The following is a 25,841-nucleotide window of genomic DNA, read 5'->3' as shown; positions in this document are numbered from 1 at the left end:
TATCTAATAATTTTAAGAACATGATTTAAAATAAAATATATTGTTAAATCAATATAATATTATTATTATTAAATAGTGTTTTTCGCAATGAACCATATAGTGCAAAACTGTTTATACAATTATGAAAATAACAATAATATAAAAATGCAAATTTCGTTTACATATGAGGTTGTAACAGCTGTTGTAATCTGTATTTATTTTTACAAAAAGCGGCCTTGGCGTAACCTCACAAAAATATTCAACTGCGTTAACTGTCGATAGACCGAAATATTTTTAATCAAGCGTAGAACGAGACTATGCTATGCCTTTTTGTCATTGCTAATGCTCGCACACAAACGCATTTTCAACATAGGTCCGATGACATCAAGCACGCGCGGCTTCTCAAACATTCGTAATAAAACACAATATATTTTTTAACATTGATAAAAATCATATCTATAAAAAATAAATCTAAATTACTTTAAATAAAACATACATCTACAAACATATAACATACAAAAATAGTATATTTAAAAAAAAAATATATGCCTACTAATCCGGGCATTATATTACCTTATTCATTCGATACACAACTCTGTGACAAACAAAACACGATACGCGCGTAATTTTATTACCAGAACAAAAGTTACACATACGTTTTCGTCAAATATTACGAGTACTACTAGGCGAACACGATGTAAGAAGATTTTCGGGGGCAAAGTCAACACGAATAATTCTATCGCTGACTTTGCGGTTTATGCAAATAAACCATCACCTGTCGTTCAATCACAGTTTTTTTAATAAATCAACCGATAGAAGGTGTATGAAATACTTTTGATGGCATGGCGTCTTGTTGAAACCAAAAGTCTTCCACAGCAATACCTTCGATTTCGTGCCAAAAATAATCGTTTACCATGCGCCTATAGCATTCACCATTGACTGTTATATTCCGATCTTAATCGTTTTTAAAAAAGTAAGGCCTAATGACGCCGCCTGAACACCATGCGCACCAGTCACTTTTTGGGCATGTAATAATCTCTTGTGAATCACATGAGGATTATTCTTGCTCCATGTGCGACAATTTTACTTAATAACATACCCAGAAAACAAGATTTTATTTGAAAACTCGCACCAACTTCCTGATGCTCTAACATTCAATCTACGTAAGTTCTTCGCTGTCCATGGTCTCTGCACTTCAGTTATTGTGTTATCTGAATTTTATACGGGTGTAGGTGCAAGCCCGGAAACAAAATGCGCCAAAGGGAACCATAAGAAAAGCCCAAAAGCTGCGAACGCCTACAAATCGGCAGTTTTGGGTTTTCGACCACACTTTCACTTATAGCAGCAATATTCTCGGTTAAACGAAGTTCTTGCTCTATCCCCAACGCTTCCAGTCAAAAGCGCGAATATAAAAATTATATTGTACTAAGGATTATTAGCACACACTAAAAAGAATATGTTAAGACCCATTTAACTAAGCAATTCGAAATTTTGGATATTTAGCTTCTACCCTCGATTAAATTGGCGCGCTTCGATGCGAAATAAAAAAATGGAGTGAATAAATAAAAAAAACAATTTATAATAAGGTATTTATAGAAATTTTATTATATATATTTGCAATAAAGATCTATTTCATTGATTCATATTTTTGAATCACACACCGCAATAACTCTTGTTGCTCAATACTCAAAAACGGCTTCAATTCAGTTCGTAGACCGATGAGAGATGATATTTCACATATTTTACAAGCAGTCAATACAGATTGCAATAACAGAGATAATTCTAAATTAATAACGAATTCTGAAAAAATAAAAATGCATATAATTTATAAATTATTTTCATATTGCAGTAAAATCATACTATCAAGATTGATTTCATCAGATTGGTGATCAATACTGTAACGTTCCAAAAGCTTTTCCATTGATGGTGAAACAGTTTTCGGCGACGGTTGAACAATTAAATACAAAAATAATCTATTAATTTCACACCTAAAATATAAATTATAATTAATATAATATATGCAAGTATAAAAAATTACATTTTTACTAACCTCTCTATATAAGTGTTATAATTATAGTCTTGAATAATATCGTTAATCTTATCATATGCATTAAGAGCTTCTGAGTATTTTTCTTTTTTGAATTCATAAACATTAGTTGAATTATGTATATTAACTTATGATAAATAGTGAGAAATTTATATTCACCTTCTTTAATAAAAACAGACGCTAAATTTAAAAGACAGATCACTGAATGTCCAGGATTATTAGGAAAATTTTCCATTGCGTTTTTATAATACACTTCAGCTTCTTGGTAGTGTCCTAATTGCTCCAAATTATTTGCAACTTCTAAATTCACGCACGATCGTAACGCTGATTTATCTGGATAACGCTTATTTACATGACTATAACAACTAATAGCAGCCTAAAATACATAAAAAATAATAAATAAATTGCATTCAATATGGTAATAAATACGCATAAAAATGGACATACTTCTAAATTTACTTTTCCTGGACTGATACATCTGAGGGAGTCTAACTTTTTTTCGGCTTTCATAAACTGTCTGGCAGATAAAAGTAGATATTCTGCTTCACCAATTGTGTTACCAATAGAGCCTTCGCTTCTTGCGGCGCCAATATAACACAATCCGGCAAATGGCGGTTGTTCAGCGTGTTCGCATTCTAAAGCTAGTTCGCAAAATTCTTCTGTAGCTTCGGCTACGTTTGGTTTTCGCATAAATTTTCTGCAATTATCATAAAATATAATATTAATTATATGTCTATATTAATGAATATGATGCTATGAGCTTACTTTTTTAGTTTATTCGAAATGGCATTATACTTTTCTGAAAATTCTGGACCTAAGTCGGTGGACATGGTTATGATGTACAACTTTATATAGTAAAAATCAATACCAAGTCGACTGTCAGTTCAATGATTAAACTGTCAGTGATAGTGTTACCAGCACAAAATATAAAAATAGCTAAATGCCGCTAAATACGCTCACATATATTTTTATTATAATTTTATTTATATTTGTAATTATTATAATTAATTTTAAAATAATTTATTTTAAGTAAATCAAAATAATTTTCATAATTTTAAAATTAGTATTTTTTTAAATATACAAGTTTATTTTAAATATATTTTAATATAGTAAAAAAAAGATTGGCATAATTAAAAAGTATGTCGTTCGAAAAACTAATCAGGAGTACGACGATGCATCCACAGCTTATGTTCTAGATGCACCAAATATTATTTTATTGAATACAAACCATAAAGGGGTTAAACATATAAAATTTTACTACTGATTTTTACAATTGAAATTTTATTTTATTTATTTATTTATGTCTTTCGTTGTAACCTGACAGGGGTAAGTCTAATGCGTTATAATGGTGTTAATCCGTATCTACTGGGTTAGTCATAAAAAATACTTACAAGTAAATATTACCCATCATACCCATTATTTGGCCCAAATATTTGGGCCGGCCAAAAATATTTCAATCTATAGGGGCGGCTGTTATAACCGGTTGGGTCATAAAATCAGCGTTTTGTAAACTGCTGTTTATTATTTTCACGTATTCCAACTTGGCTCTTAGCTATTCATGGATATATATTTTTTAGCCACTCAGCTAAAGAACACGAACGGTCCTTTCATTGCAATAATGCCGCCCTCAAGCTAGTGCCGCTCGGGTCGATCCGTACCTCTCCCTTAGTGTGTGCAAAGCCTTACTGTATTTACATGTATACAAACCATAGATTAATTAAATTCTCCAAAATAATAATACGCTTTTGTGAATTTTTCAAATTCAACTTAATCATGAAAATAAAGTTAATTACACCCCCTATCTTTTTCTTTTATACGTTTAATATTTATCGTAATGACAATCATTGCATTTCAAAATAGTAATAATGTTTTATAAATACTTACAATTAAGCTATATCTGACGTTGTAAAATTAATGGTACTCTGTGTTTATTGCACATATAAAATATCTCCAAAATATTTTTTTCAAATCAGAATATGTTCGATATTTTCAGTTGCAACTTTTTATATTGAAATATGTATGTTGCTATAAAACATTATTTAATATGTTAGCTTATAAATTATATCATTCAGGTAAATTGTTTGTTTAATGTATAAGTTTATAAATTATAGCATTCAGGTAAAAAAGTCAGCTGCTCATATGACATGAAGTTGATATGTTGATGTTCTTCTCGTGATTTATGTGCGTATTAGTAAATGTTTACTGACTATGAATACGAACTTCGCGAAAAAAAATTTTATTTTATTAAATTATATAAATCTATCAAAATAAACTAAAGTTATAATATTAAAATATATTTATCCGATCTTCAAACCATTATATAAATACCATTAAGTTTATGTCGCTGCACGCCAGAGGGACTGTTGAGTTATGTTTTACGTTTTGGGCTCATAATTTTGCGCATCGCGTTCGTAAAAACACACTTTCGTAACTGATAAATATGTAGAAAACTGTTTCACTCAAGTTAGTCGTTTTAATTTGTTAACAAGTATTTTGTTTAGTAAATAAATAAATATGCTCATTATTTTAGAATATTTTTATTAAAAATATATAAGTCTGCGTCTTCACAGAAGACAATATAAGTCCATAAACATTAAGACATGAGTATTTGTTAAACATTTACAATATAAACATAATTGATTCTGTACATTTTATAAAATAAATAACTATCATATACAAATTCACGAAACGTCATACCCTCGAGACGTGCATGGGTCTTCCATAGAACGACCTTTTGGGCATGGTTAACATTACAGGAACAACAGTCTGGCGATAGCAAGTGGAGGGTTTGTTCGGCGCCTTTGTGAAAAGTGAACCCCAGACCCTGCAAGTTTTCCCAGACCATACCCACATGCCAGTAGCGATTCCGCCAGCTAAAGACAAAAATAGCCTCAACAAGGCAATTTCCACACCTGCTCCCGTGGAGGGCAACTGGGAACACCCCGACTGATACTGACACTCTGTTGCAGCCATCAAAGAGAGGGACTGCCACTTTGGTTTATTAAATGACTCGTATATCACACAGCCTAAACACCCCAACGCAGGAATAATGAACAAGAATCCGAACACTATGAGGCGAGACATCAGCCTTTCGAGTTTGGAAGTAGATCTTCCTACTGATTTGACAGCTTTTCTCACTTTGATCAAAGCTGTGCCGCCCAATAAAGCCAAGAAGCATCCTGAGAGTAATAAACTCGTGTGTGGTATTACAACGAACGGAATAGCCGCGGAGTCGGCCACTTGACACAATCCAGTCAGTTCGTCGGCTGATACTTTTCTTAAAACTAAAGCCGCCACCGCAAAAACCGCCGGCCCAGTCCAAGCGGCGACATGGAAGTACGAAGCGATGTTTTCTAGAGCTTCGGTTGACCACTTTTTTGCGGCGCTCAGATACCAAGAGAACGCCAAATTCACAAACCACACGCTGGACGAAAGCGAAAAGTAGTATATCACTAGAAAGAGAAACGTGCATGAAGCACTCTCTAGTCCATCGACTGCCACATAACTATCGCTTCCATCAGAAGGTTCAGTGCAACTCAATGTCTTCGAGCCAAAGGAGCCTCTCACTATATACGCTATTCCAACAGCGTTGTTGCACATCGCCAAGAATATCACAGGTCTCTCCGGATAGCGAAATCGAGACGAATCCACGCAGAAAGTCAGCAGTGTGAACAAGGTGGACAGGAAGCACAACCACCCCCAGCCGGTGAACCAAGATTCTGCGAACTTCTTGTCTTCGATCCTATAATAAGCGTCTTTTCCGCATTTAGGCGCGCACATAGGATATAGCGAGTCTCTAGTTTTAGCAAAATTTGGAGGACATTGAGTATCATGGATGGATACTTTATCGCCAGGACTGCGAAGTAGCCATCTGGCATTATCGAACCAATTCTTGTTGTCGTTGGTAACCCACAGCTCTCTATCTTCAGATGTTTTTTTATTAGGTTCTGTGATGTTCGGGTTCTGCATGCAGAGTTGATTCTTGCTGGACTCTGGAAAGCGGGAGCAGTTGAACAGGTACGGCCAGTCCAAACCGTGCGCAGTCATGGTTGGTAGGCAGTCGTTCTTTACTTGAAGACACAAAGAACGACATGACGTGATGGCTTCGTTGACTTCTTCAGAGCAGAGCGGAGCGAAGACTGAGCACAAAAAGTACTTGATGTGCACTGAGCACTGCGACTTAACCAGCGGCATGTACTCTTCCAACTGAAACAAAAAAAATGAATATTAATATTTGTATCGTAGTTTGAGAATCGCCGAACAAAGCGATCGGATGCGCATCGGTGACAGACAATAGAAGACTGACGAGTTTCAAGAAGTTGACATGCCAAAGGAACGAACGGGTACAAAAAATAAAATAAAAGAGCACGGAGGACCCGCAGATTCCCTTTGTTTTCCCGACTCGTTTTTATTTAGTCTTATTAGAAATTCTGAACCAGAATGCGAGTCCAATTTTGACTTTGATGCAAACTTTCGTGCGTTGAACTCGGAGAACCGAAGTTCAAACAAGCAAATGTTTAGAAAAAGAAGCGTACACGATTATTCAATTAAGATACGCATATAGAAGCGTCTTATATAAGCATGCTTTTTATTTTCTGGACAAATTCAGACCGAGAGTCGAGAGTCACGTATCGAGTGTATGTGTGCACTTCTCTCAAGCCAAGGGATACGTTTTTAACGGAGACTGTTTGTACAAAACGAGAGAAGTGCCTCTCGGCGGCTCATCCTTTTTGTCACAAAAAATACTACATAAACATACAAACATTGGCGGAACATCAAAACGGATCTATTCTGGGAGCCGTGTGCTACCTAAATGGGGATTACATAGAAAAAAGAAAACACTTGAAAGGGGGGGATTTAATTTTAAGAGTGAATGCACTCAATCTGACGATAAAATACTGAGTGATCGCAAGTTATGAATGGTTAAAAATAAAAGAGATGCGCGAGGGGGGTATATCGAAGGATTCGATCTAAATTTATGCAGGTAGAGCGGGCGAGGCTTTAACGGGTTTATCCTTTGAGGCAGGCGCGTTGTGCCGGCGCCACAGATAAACCGCAATTACGGGGGAGAGGCAGACCCGCCGCGATAACACGACACAGAGCCTTAATTACAAATTTTATGACGGCTGGCCGCGAAGCGGGCTCACGCGGCAGCCGCCCTTTCGGCGAATCTTCGTACCTTTTCGCCAGTTGGCATTTTATTTCATTTTAATTAAACCTTCATATAAAATTGTCCATTTATCAAATAATGCAATTGATTTCAAAATAGAGGGAATGAAATATCTAGTATAAAATATAATCATAAGGAAAACCAACCAATGAAGTAAGATGATTACACGCTATTCGATTTAAACCGTGTCTAATTCGGAGATGAAACGCTCGCTCATTAGTGAGAGGACTTGCATCTATCTAAAAAGGAATTTCAAAGCATAAAACCGGATCAGGGTTGCCGTGTGATGATGATGATGATGATGACTGCGCCGCGTTAATTAACTACAAGAGTTCAAGAGGTATGCTTTTGGTTGCCATATCTATATGCAAATGACGAAGCCTGTCGCGAATCGAATGCCCTTATAAGCATTTGGTCCGGAAGGCAGTGGAATAAGTCGTCCGATAAACTTAGATGTTATTGAAGCCGCTCTGAATGTTATGGATATTGATGTAATAACAATCCGCACGTCTTCCTCTCGTTTGAGCAACAGCAGGCAGAGATCGGCGGACATGTCGGTATGTAACACACAAGAACTCGCCGCTGTATATAAACTTGCACATCAGAGGATTGCCGACAAGCACCGACGGAAAATAAACAGACATGCGCTTTATAAATACGGCCATTGAATTCTATAAATAAAGTAGATGTGTGTGCAAATTAAAAGTGCCTGCAGATTGCGACCTCCTTGATTATGCTATATGAGGGCACGTTTAATGTGCTTCGTCGACTCAGAAAATACATCAAAGCAAAAAACCAAGATCAAACGAAGCTGCATGTGCATGAGTCAATAATAAACTAGCGTAGAATTAAATATAGCTGTATCTCTCACTTGGGTGTCGGCAACTTTTACAAGTGGTTTAATATTTTTCTGGTTACGACCGTCTTAAATACTTAATTAGAGATATTGTTCCAATCGTTTCATGAAAACTTGCAGAATAAACGCTAAAGAAACTACATTTAATTTCGGCGAGCTAACGATATTTTGTTCGATTTGTTGTTATAATTAATCAATGATGATATACACACATCTCCACATGTATAAAAAGTAGATTTCGTATATAAAAGTTTTATTTTCTGAAAAATATGTAGTAGCGTAGTGGATCGGAACAGTTATTTCATGTCGTCCGGACGGCGGCTGCTGTCATGTACAGCTGGTATATTTGCGCGCGATCCAAAAATGTGCCAAATAATCGCAATTTTTAAATTGTCATATTATTAAAATTACGCTACTGATTATTATAAAAGTTTGTGTGGGCACTCACCAATACAATATCAGTGAAAACTTTTCTGTCGTAAATATTCAATTTACGCAAAATCTTTGTCGGCTAATAAGGCATAAGGCATAAAAATGATACTTCAGTACACGAACACCACATCTGTGACTATCCTAGAATTTGTCGCCATCGATTCTAATTAAGAATTCGTTATGGTGTGACATTTATATAAACCGATCTAAGAAAATACATAAGGACATTCGAAACGATTTTTTTTAACAAAATCTAGTACCACTAATTATTTTATTTTATATGAAAAAAAATATAATAACGATATCTGTTGGAAGAATATACTATCAAAAATATAATTAATCCCCTTTGGTGCCCTAAAATATTCAAAGATGTCAGTAAGAGTCTGTTGAAGTCCCCAGTAAGCATGTGGTATTATGTCTTGAACACGTGACCACGATGCAGCGCTTGACATGCGTGTTAACCATAGGACACCTACGCGCATACTGAAATTGAACCTAGTTACTCGTTCTATCTCAGTTTGCGAAACATCATATCATTTTCTCTCTCACTCTCGTCCCTTAACACGGGAAAGAGAGCGAAAGAGCAGCTCCGACTTCGGTTCCTTTGACTCCGGTCCTTTTGCCAACAATGTTCGGAAGCGCTCGAAGCTGGCCAAGTCGACTGAATTACCTCCCGTTCTCAATAACCTCGGACAATATTGTTTTATAATAGTAAATAAATATTGTTTTATAATAAATAGTAAATAAATATACTTTAGCTTTTTATGAACATTAAAATAATCAGACTTTCTTGAAATTAATCCTATTTAAAAAAATATTTATAAGTTTAATTTTATAGAAAAGTTATCTTGGTCACAAAATCTCATTATATTATATAAAGAACTGAGAACAATTTCATTATCTTAATTGAGGCATCAAACTCTTTTGTTGTAAGTTGTATTTATTATATATATTTTTGCCTTTTAACCTGATATCCACAACCACTTGACAGTTCACATCGATAACGATTGCAATGCGCGAAATTACGAATATTCAGTGCAATATCTATTATACTATATATATCAGAACATACATACTGATAAGCATTATATCTTCTTTTAAACAATGTGTTTATTTTGGATAACGTTAATAATTTATATAAACGTCCAGATCTGTGTGTAATACATAAGTTACAAGTGATTTTAAATTTATTTGGTATCATTCATACAATTCTTATTTTAACAGAATAAATTTATCGGTTTATCTCAAAGTTAATTTTGTTATTCACTGGCAAAAAAAGGCCTAAACGAACATGACCAACCGGTGCAATTAGACCGGCAATAAAACCTAAAACCATTCCGAACCTTCCGACCAGAACACAAAAAGATGCTTTAGCGTCATAAAATCGGGTCCAAAGCCCCGAGCCGGCGGTCATAAATAAAATTATCAGCGGATTACGGCCCTGAAGAATTTTACTCTCGGGCCACACGAAATCCTACCATACGAGTTCACTCGTGGCAAATATTGACAACGGACACTCACTCGTGTGGGTACAACTGTCAATATGCACACACATTTGTTCCCTTTGTGCCTCGCCGCCTCGCTCATAGTAAAAAGCGAGCCGCTGCCGATAACGGCTGATAAGAGTCGGCTAAGCGCCTGTGATGCGGTGTCGATCGAAAGAGAAATTTACAACGTCGATTTATTGGCGGTCACAATCTAGAGCCGGGTTGCGGGCCCTTTGATAGACCAGTTTATGGCGCAGCTGAGCCAAGATAGCTTACCGACGACGAAGCGTCGTTATCGTGGCGAAAACACTTGTGGTGGTGTATTCAGTGACTCATCGAGCGGTGTCAAGACACTAACGACCCACTGACTAGAAATCAAGGGCGAAAGACTTTGGTATACCATACCTTTAAACATTCTTAGATTCATGGAATCATATGATAAGTTTTTTGGAACATTGCTAGAAAATATTCATAGACGCAGAATAAGATAAAGATCGGTCGAATTTGATACTAGACAGCAGGATCTTTAAATTAAGATTTATACATACGTATGCATGTATGATTGAGCGGTTATAGATCAAAGAACTTCGTCACATTTCAAAAGTATATTCTTGTTTACAATAAAAAAACTGGGTCAACACGTTTTTGTAATCGGTTATCTGAAACCTCAGGAAATGCGAGTTCTACAAAAAAAATAAGAAACGAAATTCGTTGCAGTTTTATACCAATAACAGTAAGTTATTATCTTATTGTGGCACAGGTAAGCTTAATTGGTAAAAGGAAAGCGATTATAAAAACAGGTACCGAACAGTCTTATCTGCCTTCTTTCCATTTACCTATCCTTCGCAGGTAAGTTAGAAAGATTGAATTTCTAAATACAAAAAATATATGGGAAGCTAATTATAATTCCGTTACCTTTGTTAGCCCCCAATTCTGTTTTTTATCTTTCAAAAGCAATTGATATGGTACGTAAAAAGTTTCATAGCTAATAATAGACATAAAAAATAAGATCTTATAAATTTTCTTAGATATGAACAAGCAATACGGATTGTTTTCGGAGAACATATTTGTATTCTACTTAAATACCAAATCGTTACTGGGTATTGTAATACTTCTTCTAGTTTATATTTGATAAAAACGCTCATCTAACATCCTTACAAAATCGGAAAATATGTAATTTTCATCTAATTTCATATATAAAACATTCACATTGTAATAATTCAGAATCAACACAATTGAAGGCAACGACGAGAACGTGATGCAGAACAATTATTTAATAATAATATTTGGTGAGTTTCAACGAGATTTGGTCTTTAAATAACTTGCATGTGAAGACTCTACAGATCAGACAGACGTTCGGACTTTTTAAATAAAAATTTTAGGTTGATTTAGTACTGCATAGTTCAGAATCTGCACAATTAAAGACATTCTGTAGAATGTATTGAAACAACAAGTGATGCAGAACAATTATTTAATAATATTATTTAGGATCAGTGGATAATCGTTTTAAACTAGTGAGTTTCAACGAGACTTGATCTTTAAAAATCTTAAATTAGAAGACTCTACAGACTTAAGAAAGAAATTCTTACTGCCATTGCAGAGTACAAAATCTGGGCTATGAATATGAATTTTCTTCAGAGGACATTTTAGGAGGACGTTCAAATTTTTTCTTACATAAATATCGAATCGTTCAGTGAAGTTATATTTTCACTTGTAAAGTGTATATACATTTTCACCAGTGGATATATATTTATACTAGCGAGAATATAATTTCACGGATAGGCGCTAGTGAAATTATGTGCTACTCTAAAGCGCAACGTCTATGAAACGCAATTAAGCGAAGCGTCTATTTGCTGTTAAAACCCAAACCTAACCAAATAACCTAATTATAATTTTGAACTTTTATTAGATCAAGTCTAAAATACAAACTAGGCCAACTCATCTCACAGAAAAAAATAATCAGAAGAAATACAAACAGATGTCACATCTTGCTCCATAATTTGTCTGCAGTTGGATATTACACTATGTTTTAAAAATATGATCCTATCCTTACCGATATTTCTACGGACTTTTGCTATAAGAGTATTGGTCAAAGTGTATTCAAACTGAATTTTGGTCAATAGGAAGGCGCAAAAACAATTATCACTTCTCAGAAGTCAAAAATTCACGCCAAAAGCAGTAAAACGAGCGTTCCTACTGCGACGGCGCCGACGAGAATGCATAATTTTATCGATGTTTTTGTACATACAATAATAGCTAGTAATGATTGGAACGAATATGATATACGTACATTAGGATTTTATTTGTGCGGATTTGCAAATAATTTAAATAATTAAAGATAAATGTATCGCTATCGAATTATTGATTTTGAAACAACAAATACAAAGAAAACAAATACGAACTTCACAAAAAAAAATGCAACACGCACGCCTGATTTTGAGATAGCGTTAAACAAAAATAACAGTTTGTTTCGAATTCCGCGTATTTCTGTCATAGTAGACACAACCGATACACATTCTCTCTCACAAATGTTTTTCAAAGGCGTAAAAGCATTTTAAGTTTTCTTGGCTATGTTACTAATTTGGAATAAGATAGTAAAGACCAATATTCGTGCAAATTTAGTCTTAGAAAAAGTCCTGGAACAACATGTAGTTCTTATTGATTCAATAATGACTGTTGTTCTTCTTCTTTCTTTGAATGGAAGTCTATACTTTTCTGTGGTACACAGCCATTATCCAATTTGCATATCTCAGTAATTTACGCCTCCGAATAAAGGCATCCATGCGTCGCCGGTTCTTATCGATCTGTGGTCAATTACGTTCGAATTTTAATTGGAGCCTGAGCAAGAAACGAGAGGAATTCGTCCAGATACGAATTGTAGCAGGCGCGATACCGTCTCTCGCTCTCTTCAAAACCCGTTTCCGTATCGCCTATGAATCCGAAATGAAGAGCCTTTCCGGCCGGCCATTATCACAATCAATTAAAAGCGAGATTCAGAGCGATGACAGGCCGAAACGGCGCACAGGCAACGGGCCAGGCCATAATGGGCACGCAGCACAAGAAGAAGAAGCAGAGCGACCCAGTATGAGGCGGGTCATTATGAAGGGGCCTTACATGTGTCCGAGCAGCAGGGGGTCCGCGGGATACCTGTACACCTCGACAATTACATAACCGGCGAGAAAAAATCTTTAGCGAAACTGTTTTATACCTGATCGACCCGGGAACTCGCATGTCAATGGCGGCATTGGCCCCGAGGCGATTGTGCCACTCAAAACGCCGCGCTAATAACACCTTTTACCGACATTTTGGTGCCCCAAAGCGCCTTTGAAATTACCGGCCCGGCCCCAGCCCCGGCTTTTGTAACGCTAGCTGTTAATTTCGACCAAATTACCTACGGTGCCTGGCTCTTTTCGATTTTATTGCCGAGACTCGCCGTAATCCCCTCTCGCCGGCTGTAGGAGCATTCTTTTCCGAGAATCGGCCCAGAGCAAAAGGTGGGAATCAGACGTGTTATCATGACGTTTTGTATCATTCTGCATATTATAATAAATAATGTATACGAAGCGTCCAGAGGTATAGTCCATCCAAGATGTTAACGCTCATCATCGTTGTGTTGGAAATAAGGGTGCGTGTACACATGCATGCATACATACACAGCTTTCCGCAAATTTGTTTACACCGATAGGAGAACGTTACCAATACTAAATCAGGACTGTGGGTAGGGTGACCATACGTTGGAAATTAAATTAAAAATTTTAATGTGTTATATTTTTATTATAAATGATTGTCATGTTGTGGTATTTTGTAATCAATAAAACAATTCCTGTAATATTCTATTGGTATTTTTTAAAATATGATATTGAACAGATATTCAACCTGGAGAGTGATACTAAAACTGCTCTCATGTTTTTGAGTTAAATATGTATATATATAAACAAAATAAGTAAGAAAGTGATATTTTACACTTCAGCAAACTAAATTAAAAAAGTAAAAATGAATTGCACTTGTAATTTCACATGGTCACCCTATTATATTTTCTCACCAATACTGTAACGATGAGCGTTCATATCTTGCACGGACTGTACATGAGAAGAACTCCGAGGAGATGTACTGACCAAATCATATTGGAAGTAAAGAAACATTGTCATGGGCATTGTGTGCCTAAAATAAGAGCAAGAGTGCGGTGGGGTAAGACCGAAGTCATCACAGAATCATGTGTTCTACAGAATTTTGAAAATTATGCTATGAAAAAAGGGTTTAACTCAGTTATTGAGCCAAAGCCGTAATACCACCTGGACCAACTTGACTCAAAAATTCTGCATATATACTCAACGTCCAGAGATAGGCGAGATTGTTTGATCAAATCGGGTAAGATTAAATAAAGACAACAGAACCTATTGTTCTGCAGTAGTCTAAAAATGCTTTGATAAAATTTGAACACATGTCCTTTACACAATCGTAACAAAAATTCTGAAGTGTCTAGAGATGCTCGTGATCGTCCGATTAAATAGGGTTCAGATTCAGCAGAATTTAAAAAAACTTGCAATGATAAAAGGGTTCGATTTAGTTATTGAACCAGTAGCGTAATACCACCTGGACAGCTTGGGCAGCTGCCCGGGGGTGGTGGATAAAATGTGGAGCAGCAATATTAAAAATAACTTTTTGAAAAATCTGGCTATTTAAATGAATAAACTATTTTTTTATAAATAAATTGTAATAAATTACAGATGTAGCATAACTTTTTCTCTGCACGGCTCAATGTAGTAATTTGAATTTATAATATTATAATATTAGCGTCCATCCCAACTAAGCGAAAACGCTTTATTGTTGGAGTAGATATAAAAAAACAGTCAGATATCTCCACAAGTGGGAGTACGATTCGTATCTGTATCCTTGTGCATTATTGCTAGAATCATTGGTAGACAATTCATCGCATGATCGGTGTAGCGTCTACTCAATGAAGCAGTATTTAAGCGCAGCGTACGCCACAACTTCCACTTTTTATCCTAAAAACACGCACACTAAACTAATACAATCGTTTCGTATGAGTTGTCAACCAGCTACTGTGATATTACATATTATTATTTTTATTTATTTTGTGCGAAATGGGCCGAAATATTTACATTTATAGCCATATGTGATCCAGGCGACAAAGCGAGACAACAAAGTATCTCAGGAAAATGCATTGATTGAATTATCGTGCAAGTTAACTTTTAAAAAAATTTGAGAATGAATCATTGGATGTTCTTATTTTAATGTGTGATAATAAGGAATGGAGTGAAATAGCTATTAAAAGATTGCTGTCATCACAACCTATTTTTGTGAACAAACATTCTCGAAAATTGGAATCCGCGGCTTAGCGTACAGTCCGTCCAAGATATGAACGCTCATCGTCACAGTATTGGTGAGAAATATATAATAGGGTGACCATGTGAAATTACAAGTGGAATTAATTTTTACTTTTTTAATTTAATTTGTTGAGGAAAGTGTAAAATATCACTTTTTTACTTATTTTGTTTATTTATATACATATTTAACTCAAAAACATGAGAGCAGTTTTGGGTTAACCCTCATTTCCAACAACGATGATAAGCGCTAACATCTTGGATGTACTATACACTGATTTAAAGGGTGGTATTGACAATCCGTCAATGCATAGCGCTTTTCAGCTGTGATACTTTGACAAACACTGACCAGCAAGAGCATACTTTTGTGTGTGTACTGTAACTGAAGTGATTTGACAGTGCATGCATTACCTAGTTAATGTATGAATTTTCGAAATGTTTCAAATTTTTTATTGTAATAGTATACTTTTATTTTCCGGGACCCAAAAGGATATCTTGCATATGTATTATATAACATATGCCATCATTAAAAAATACATTAAGCTGACAAAAGTAAAATACTTTCTTAAATAAAATAGTCGAATGATAAGTTATATATACTTTTACGTTTAATTCATGATATAATTTATCGCCAAATTGACGAACATAGATTTTTTCCAAAAGACTCATTTTAGTATGCAGCGTCGACTTTGCGACCACTGAGCGTTTGACAAAGTCCAACTTGAGAGAAAGATGAAAATTCTATACTGACAACAATAAGTGATGTATTATCGGACGATATCGAAATACAGCGAAGAGTGGGACAAGGCTTTAGTTTATCTCCTCTTATATTTAACACCTATTCAGAAAGAAAAATTGACGAAGCAATGCAGATGATCGAGAAGTATTGCAAACGCTCAAAAGTCTGTCAAAAATAAGCGTGTGTAAATAAAAGACCGGACTTGCCATGTAGAGTGAACAAAATTTATTGATTTGCGATAAACTCTAGACGTAGATTGAGACCGAACACTTGATATAAGATTCCGGATCGAGAAGGTTATGACAATATACACACGAAGTTGTATATTGTCAAATAAGTAAGGTTTTCTCTGTCAAATGCGGATCTTTAGAGGCATAAAAAATATGTATGGATGCATGAATGGACATCTCGGATGAAGAATGAAGTGGCAGTTTGGAAAGAGCACTACGCAGCGAACAAAATAAATGTATCCAGATTGATTGCCAATGTCCGAAGACAGATAAGGCATTGGATTGAATAAAGCAGCAAAAGATTGTGTATGTATATACATATATCTAATGAAGCATTACTAAATTAAAACCAGCTTGAAGGGTTACGAATGACGTGGGAGGTTGAAGACCACTGACATAGATAGTGCATTATGGTTGCGTAAGTCAAGACTCACCGTCCAAATAAGAAAGCTACCAAAGATGTACCTGTTGAGTTGCTGGGTTTTGATAGTAAAACTGACAACAAAGGTTTTCTTTATCAGTGTACACTCTCTTATTATATTCCTATTATAAGCACTACTGAATAGGTATTGTCGAATGATAGTTTAACTGCGGAAATGTTCCAACATTAATGTGGATAATAAAAAAATCTGTAATAAAATTAATAGTATTATTTTATTTAGCACCATTTAGAAATTTGCTAATATGTGGGGAAGCTTATTTAAAAATTATTTCAATAAATTTAGTTGTTTTTCAAACTTAAATTATGCAAAAAAAACACAAAGCTCAAAGGTTCTAGAATACTAGCGATTTTCCTAACGACTTCTATAAGTGTCATCCGCGATCAAAGGGTTAATAAATGATAGTCTGGTCTAGCAAAAACTTCTGAATATTGGTGTATCTTCTGCTGTGGTCTAAATGTTTTGGAAATTATGTAAACACATTCAGACGTCCATCTTCTCAGAATTACACAGAAACCCTTCACTAAATGTATTCAGTAGCCCAGAATAATCTTCGGGCTTAACATTCATACTTTCCATCACTGTTGCAAATAATGTAACAGATTGTTTTCTGCGTGACTAACCTTTAAAAGTCCAATGGCATGTATTGTATGTCATGCCCGAAATGGTTTTACCATTACAGTCCAAAGGTCCATTATATTTTATGAAGACATTTTATATGACTTGATGATAAAATTCGCAGTATTATATTTCATTAGTTACTCAGAGATACTTCTATCAATCAATATATTAACGGTAAAAAGATTTAGTAATTCCTAATTGGACCGCAGTGGTTTGTCCGGTAAAGGTTAACATCAGATGAAACTGGCTCAGAATCTAGCGAATTTTGTATAATAATAAATCATAGTTTCGCAAATTCGCAACTCGGAAATATCTCTTTGATCTTTGTTAGCATTTTTTAACACGAGCAGATGTTTTGCAACGATGTTTGCCATAATCTAAACCCAACGTCTACTTTCAGCGTGGCACCGCGCTTTTCCCCAATTACCCAACGACCCATAGCCTTACGAAATTGCGTTCTTCGACGGTGGTGCCCGAAACGCCTAATTTGAAACCCCTTTGATTCTATTCACGGTTCGCTTTGAACTCAGACCCCTTTGTGAAGAGAGCTTTTGAAACCAAAAAAGCACGAAGGGGCCACGTTGGCCCAATTACACCGGAGGGGAAAGAGAGCATAATACTACGATGTTGTCTGAGAAACATCCGCGCGCACACGTGTTCCAAAAATTAAAATCGAGGGCATAATGAAAGCAAACCTGGAGTAAAGAAGAAGAAAAAAAACAAGAATATTATTCATAGATTTGTACTGCCGAGACGGAAATAAGCTCGCGATGATGGATATACAAGTTGGAGAGCAAGTATATCTAGAGAGCGAGCCGAGAAGAAAAATAACTATTTGTCAGCCGGCTAGCAGCGGCTGGAGACATCAAAGGAAAAAGATTTTCATGGTAATATACGCGCTAAATATAGGAGTAGAGCATAACGATAGTCTTTTTTTGTGAAACATTTCTAGAAGGAGATAGTCCTACCACTTCAGCTAAGCTTAAAAACAACAAATTGAATCGTCGAGATGAAAGTTTGTGTATTGTGTATAGCAAGTACCATGAGATAACATACCCTAAAATCAATTTGGCCTTTCAAATATAGAGCACAAAGGTAGATAACAATTTCTGTAAAAAAAGTATTATAATGTTTTATCTAAACATACAGAGAAATATTTCAGTCGTGTCAAGTATGTAGAACATAATTTATTTTTGTAAATCTTATTTTTTCTTAACATGACATGCGTTACAGCGGGATAAAAACAATTTACATCTACTAAGTAAGTAGTAAGACACCAAACTGAAATCAGTTACATTTATTTTATTAATTAAAAACAGATTACAATGAACATGTCACTTATGTAGAACCTATTTAATGTCACGATTTTAATCGTGAAATTAGGAAACTCTAGCAATACCTAATCTGTGCTGATCGATCGAAATTATAAGTATATAATAATCACTAATTTCGACCTCCCAGACAAATTAAAAATGAAAAAGTCGCTGATTTATACCACTGGCTTATATACATATACATCTTACATTGAGTTCTTCTGAGCAATGCGAGTGATTCGAGTCTATAGATATCAGGCATTGAGAATATTAAAGGCGAACCTGTTTTAGAATATTAAGGGACAATTAAACGCATACATGGAATAGGAGAAGTGTTATTTTTTGCCGTTATATGTATCGCATAAGGGGTGGACCATAATTTTTTGCACTTTTTAAATCACTTCTGAGCGGTAACCGCGCAGAGTTTGATCCTTGGAAATTTAGTCGCAATTGAGCGCTTCACGGGGGAACAACGTTTGGTTTGTGTAAAACAGTTCTTAACAATAAATGTACATTGTGCAGTTATAATAAATTAGCTAGTTCTATATTGATCCTAAATTAATTTAAACAATTAGCTATATTAGCAAAATAAATAATACTTTTTCAGGGGGTGGGTCAAAAGTTGGCCAGTCAGTGGTCGTTTTTTTAATATTTGTTTCATTAACATACATAATACTTCATTAAATGACATACATTTTTCTAGTCAAATTCAAAGTTATTCCTGTTTAGAATTCACCTCAAAAGCAACAAAATCGTGCCATTGCAATGGAAATACTCGGTTATATAGCATTCATAAGACTTTTTATAACAATGTTACCAAGTGAGAATCGGGTGAAGCCTATCTAAACCGAATTTTGACCAATAGAAAGGAGCAAAAAACAATTATCCCTTCTCAGAAGTCAAAAATCCACGTCAAAAGCAATAAAATCGTGACGTCGCCGTCACAGTGGGAACGCTCGTTACCGAGCGTTCCCACTGCGACGGCGCCGACACGATTTTATTGCTTTTGACGTGAATTTTTGACTTCTGAGAAGTGATAATTGTTTTTGCGCCTTCCTATTGACCAACATTCGGTTTGAATTAATTTTGACCAATACTCTTATCGGTAAGGATAGTAAACATATTTTTAACACATGGTGTAATATCGATGTGCAGACAAACCATAGAGCAATATACGAGATGTGACGTTTGTTTGTACTTCTTACGCTTATTTTCACCTGAAAGATGGTTTGGTTTATTGAAACAAAATTTAAGGGGGGTAGGAAATTCGCCCCCCCCCCTTCCGAATTTTTCATAAAAATATTTTTTAATATTCATCTATACAGAATCTTTGATTTTGACGTCTGAAGTCAAAAAAGTGGACGAAGATTTTGATTACATATGGGTGCCGCATCAACTTAGTGAAGACACCAAAATTATCTGTTCATTGGAGACCGATCATCATGTTATACTAAAACATGTTATATTATCTGATCCTGATTACCTAACCCACAGAAGAGAAAATCGACAAGCACATATAACTTTATTGCGATCAGCTGGACAGCTTCAAAATAGTGTTTATTCACCATATTCATCGTCATATATACGTTGGATTAGAATTCGGATTAGAAAACGTCAGTAAACGAAGCGAAATGTTGGTCAAATGTCGATTTTAACCAACAAAAGAAGCCATTGTAAAATAGAAAATAATTTCGGTATTCGTGGAGAGTGACCGGTGAAATCTCACTAGTGTGCCAATTTCAAACACAAAATTGAATAAAATTGGATTGTGTTTTCCAATTTATTAAAAAATCGAATCAATAATGTTGATAATAAAAATAATAACAGCTTAATAGTATACCAGGAAATTGGATCGGATCGCTCGCGTCAAAGAGATCCGACGCCGATTAGATAAAGTTGAACATTTTTTAAATTACCGCGATAACAATAATCCCGGCCGTAAATCGTGCGATTTGGCCCAAAATGGCGTTAATGGCGCGCGATATGAAAAATACAAAATTAGTATGTGTGTTATTAATTACCTCTCGCTCCGCCTGTTTCTGGTCCGTGTTGTCCATCAGATTCGGCATCACCGTCAGATTGTATCTGAGGTTTTGGCACAGAGGTATTGTGATCTTCTCGCATTGCGGCGAAGAGTCGTGCGATTCGCTTTTGACCAAAGCGACCTCCTCAGCTGCCAGCAGCAGCAACAGCGGCAAAATCAAAAACATCTTCTTTTGTTCGGCGGCGAAAGATCTCCATCCATCACACACACTCCATGGGTCACAATACGCGAACGATGTGTCAAGATATCACCATCGCGTAAACTCAGTTTAAGTCAGTTGTGAATGTTTTTCGATAGTTTTTAACTTTCGTAAAGTTTTATGTCAGTCGCGCTCCATAGAGCGGACGAGCGCAACACCCCACCACCGCACCCGGCGACGCCACGGGGCTTTCTGACCGGTTCGCTTGTTGCGCTCCAAACATGAAAGCACCAGTAGTTCTAAACCTTTTCTGACAATATTTTCACATAAATAATTATATAAAAAGAATTATGCATTAGATACATTCAATTTCATACACATTTTAATATTTTATGATTTTTTCTTTCTTACCAAGTGTTATTTATACGTCATAATTTGAAATGAACAAAAATTGAAACCGTTTGCAGCGCCAATTTGAGTTGGGCGTCGAAAGCCTGAACTATTACCCGACAGATAAACAAATGTAAATATAATTATATATTATTGTAGATTTATTTGTTTTTTTTTCATCTTGAGCTTTAGCGCTATCTAGATATTTTACGAAAGCAATAAAATATCAATTCTATATTAATTTTATTTTAAATAAATAAATTAATGAATTATTTACCTTCATGATCTATGCAATGCTCTGAGATATAAGATGTTTTTGGTGATTCAATTTGGTGCATAAACTAACAAATCGCTTGGTTTTCTTACACGGGAGCATGCAACATATATTTGATAACGAAAAAACTCCAAAATCAATCCACATACTTGCAACGATTGACTTTCTGATTAATTTATTGCTATTGCAAAAGCCAGTTTAATTGAAAATTGCAATCGTTTTAATAAGAATGGCATATCTGTTGGAATTATTTGTATGCGTGGTAGCAACACATCTCAAATTTAGCAGTTAAAATTGCTGATTCGATGACATTTTTTAAAAATTTATCAACTACCAATTTGATACCATTGTCAAGACACAGTGGATCAACGTTTCTAATAACAATGATAGGAACACAAATCTTCAAATGTATGATGTGTGGTAGCATTCCAGTCAAATCAAGTGAATAACAGAATTCAGTTGGATAATTTACTGCTTCATCTTGATTCATAACAGTATCTACCGATATATAAATAAACGTTTCGCCTGGTAACACATGTTGAATAATAATGACAATAACATTCATATCCACGCAGCTAATAGTGCACGTTCACTTAACTTTTGTAATGTTGTGTAATATCTTAAAATACACATTGAATCAATTCTTCTTGTGAGTGTGTGATATAATAAAAATCGCTTGATAATTCAATACAGCCTGTTGATTCATCAATTGTAATTTTGCATCGTTTTGCAATTGAACGTGCATCAATGTACATGTCTCTACAAATTTTATGGTTTTAAATACTCATTCTGTTCTTTGAACGTACTATAACAGATAATGTATAACGAAAAATACCTGCTAATAATATTAGCGCACCACCGAATGACTGTTTCCACTTAAATTTTACAATGTTCGATCCAATGCAATTGATATTTGCGCAACAACCAATATTTTGTCATTTTGGTGGCATTGTTACTTAGCAACAACATTAAAATCAATTATCACAATTAATATTTAACAATTGAATATTAAAAATCATCACTTTTTTTCATGAATAATAATTTATCTTTATAATATATTAATATTTTTTCAAGAAACGATCCTTGATCGTTATAATTTATAGCTGTTCTTATAATTCATTTATTTATATTTGCTTTTTAATACATATATATATGTATGTATCTCAGTGAACATTCGTTATCTGATAAATCTAAAATAAATTCAGTATGATTATCGTTAATTAAATTTTATTCGTCCATTTGGCGCAGCTAAATTGCATCAATTTAACAAAAAAAGAACGTCGGCGCTGACAACAAAGGGTGGTTTTTTCATGAAAAGACATTTAAGCTTCTCACGGGCGAAACGTTCGGCTGAAAGTATTTCTGTAACGATTCAGGAGACTAGCCGATTTTTTTCCGTTCGAAATGCGCATTGTGAAAATCGTGAAGGAATGATTTTTGAAACGGCGGCGCATTTAGCCGCCGGCCGATGAAAAACTTCGGCAAAAACTGGTTTAGGATCGCTTCGTACAAGACATAAAACCCGCTCTCGGGGATCTTCCAGTTGCCTGAATATTGTGTTTCTATCTCTATCCAACCAATACGGTTTCGCATCAAGTAAGAAAGAGACGCATTATTGCATTTATAAAAAAGAAAACATCTCACAGTGCCATCCCGTGTTTATAAAACTAAAATAATAAACAATTAGTAGTAAGCTTAATAAACAAGATAGTCATTTTTCTTCCGTACTGATGTCGGTGACACAATCAAGGTTTTCTTGAAATGTTGTAAGTAATAAAAATAAATATAAATCAACTTTAGGTAAATCGTTTCTGACAAAATATATTATCGAAAATGAATTGTACGGTGTACTATTCTACTACAGTTAAATGGAAAGATGCAAAACCGATCGTTGCTGGGTTAAAAATATCATTATGGAGCTTATTTGACAGAGAAACTTGTTGAACGAAGCATTCATTCGACATTACAACGAAAAATAACGCTTCAATCTGACACAATGCTGCTAATATACATTACAGTGGAACATCGGTTTACGAATATAATTCACTCCGTAAATGTGATTGTAAAATAAAACAAATTTCCCAATATAAAATAATAATGAAAACTTAAGTTTTTTCGTTCCTCAACCCAAACATATTTATAGAAAAATGTCTGATAACGAAATGCTACTATAATATTATTATACTCAAATACTATTGTTGTATTACTTTTGTTTAGAATACAATCATTTGTGAACATGCCTGACATCATTATATACACTTATAGTATTTTTTATTTTCTTAGAAACTATTATTTAAATGTAAGAAAATTAAAAATGAAGATAGGAAAAATTATACTAATAAATGTTTTGGTTTCGGCCAAAACTGAAAAATAATATTTAAATTTAATTTTAATTTTATTAATTAAAAAAAAATCATCATTACGGAGCCACTGCATTTCGGCTTTATATGAACAAAATGAAATTACATAGAGAATATACAATTAGTTTCGTTCCACCTTTTCACTGAAAGAAACGTCGATAAAATATAGCCATCTTTCTCTTTGCAACGACAGCCTTTAGTGCGAGAGAGGGACAAAACAATTTGACTCGGGCGATCGGGATGGGTATCGAAAAGATAAGTAAAGCAAAGTATTGTATGCATCGACAGCTTAGCGCAGTGGAAAAAGATGCCGCTTTCGACATTTAATATATGCGTGCGTTTATTTGTTTGAATATGTATAATTAAAATTACAATTAATTAAATGACAATGCACGGTGTAAACAGGAGTAAGCATATTATTTTAATCGATGTCATCTGTCAATTGCATTTGGTCTAAACAGCTTTTCTTACGATCACAGTCGTACCACTACAATGAGTTATATTAAATTTCCCTTATAATAATTAAAATAAATAATATTGTTCTATTGCAAGTGGGATAACGATACTCGCAGCAGATGAAAGGTTTTTGTCGGACAGCGGCTGAGCTCAGCAAAAAGCATGACGGAATGCGCCTCGGACGGACACAAAGGCTCGCCGACAGTAGAACTGACGATGGACGCCGTGCGTCTCTCCTCCGCAGCCTTGGCACTCCTCGCAGTTTTATGATTTAAAAGCATTTATTGTTTTATGACACCGTCGGGCTTTATGGCACCTAGAGCCCAAACAAATTTTCTGATTATCCCGGCAATAAACTCAGCTTTTAGCGGGCGTCTTCTAATTGCCACTTCTACCTGCTTTTCGCTCTCTTTTCTTACACGTAGCTTACCTGGACGACCTTCTTATCAGCGGCACATCAAAGCGCGGCGAGCTGTCAAATTCTTATCGCGAACGACATTTTTTTCAAACTTGATTTATACTTTTTATCGCGATGAGACTGAATTAAGCGATTGTCGCATAAAATATGCACCACCGCCGGTGGGCGTAATTTGATACCTTTTTGTACAATTTGCACTTTAATAAAATACTAGCTTACATATAAAATTGTATTTTATTATTTTCATTGATAAAAAAATATACGTGGAATACAAATAACGTCAAACCGTTTTATCAAATATTTATTTTATTAAAGGTCGCAAAACACGGGTTGATTATTGCGGTTCCTTGCATCTTGCAATGAATCACAAATAAACAAATATTTATTGAGTCGCTGCTTGCAATATCAAATATAAATTTCGTACTCTCTGGAAAACATATACACATATCTCACTATCCTATATCTAAAGCTCTTAGGGATTAATTTAGGCAACAATGTATTAATTTAAGCAACAATCTGTATCGATTATCTCTATTTAGTCAACAAAAATCTTTCTTTAATAATAAATTATAAATGTATGTGTATATTTTTTTAATATTGACATGTATTAAAAAACACTAGATTGCTCAAAATAAAAATGGTTTTGAATTGAATGAGTTGAAGTTTTAGATTTTTAACGGACAATCTTTGATTCAATTTCAATATCCTGCTCTAAAGAAATTTTCTATAAAAAATACCTTATTTGTCAGTACATATATGTATAATAACAAACATATTCTTTAATGAATTATTTTTAAAACAAACATTGAACTAGAATTGCAGATGACTATTTACTTTCGTCTCTTTGAGTTAGCACCACTAGTTTCGATATTGATTTTACAAAATTGGCAACCAAATACTAAAAACACCGAACTTATTTTTTATTTAATTTTTTTATTTGTTTAATTTTTTGTAAAATAAAAACAAACAATTTTTTTTTATATATTTGACCCTTTTACAAAGCTCAATATTACAATATTAAATTCGTCTAAATTTGCTTACAAATTTTGTAATAAATTGATTACTCACTAATTTTACGTTTCGTTGATGAATCCTGTTGAT

General features: G+C 34.7%; 2 protein-coding genes across 2 annotated transcripts; both read right to left on the bottom strand.

Moving 5' to 3' along the window:
* Positions 1–1,554: 1,554 nt before the first annotated feature.
* LOC148229240 (40-kDa huntingtin-associated protein-like) lies at positions 1,555–2,954 on the bottom strand. Its single transcript, XM_088196795.1, has 6 exons — positions 2,792–2,954; positions 2,474–2,723; positions 2,186–2,402; positions 2,030–2,111; positions 1,840–1,967; positions 1,555–1,779 (listed from the first exon to the last, which is right to left on the bottom strand). The coding sequence occupies exons 1-6, from the start codon at positions 2,854–2,856 to the stop codon at positions 1,607–1,609; spliced, it is 915 nt and encodes a 304-aa protein (XP_088052921.1). The 5' UTR covers positions 2,857–2,954; the 3' UTR covers positions 1,555–1,606.
* Positions 2,955–4,550: 1,596 nt separating this feature from the next.
* On the bottom strand, positions 4,551–21,096 carry LOC148229239 (frizzled-10-A-like). Its single transcript, XM_088197710.1, has 2 exons — positions 20,681–21,096; positions 4,551–6,232 (listed from the first exon to the last, which is right to left on the bottom strand). The coding sequence occupies exons 1-2, from the start codon at positions 20,867–20,869 to the stop codon at positions 4,718–4,720; spliced, it is 1,704 nt and encodes a 567-aa protein (XP_088053836.1). The 5' UTR covers positions 20,870–21,096; the 3' UTR covers positions 4,551–4,717.
* Between the last annotated feature and the right edge of the window lie 4,745 nt (positions 21,097–25,841).

This window comes from Plectrocnemia conspersa, unplaced genomic scaffold, assembly GCF_051122295.1.
Source record: "Plectrocnemia conspersa isolate PC_06_02 unplaced genomic scaffold, ASM5112229v1 ptg000011l, whole genome shotgun sequence".
NCBI lineage: Eukaryota > Metazoa > Arthropoda > Insecta > Trichoptera > Polycentropodidae > Plectrocnemia > Plectrocnemia conspersa.
This window is presented reverse-complemented; position numbering and strand designations above follow the sequence as displayed.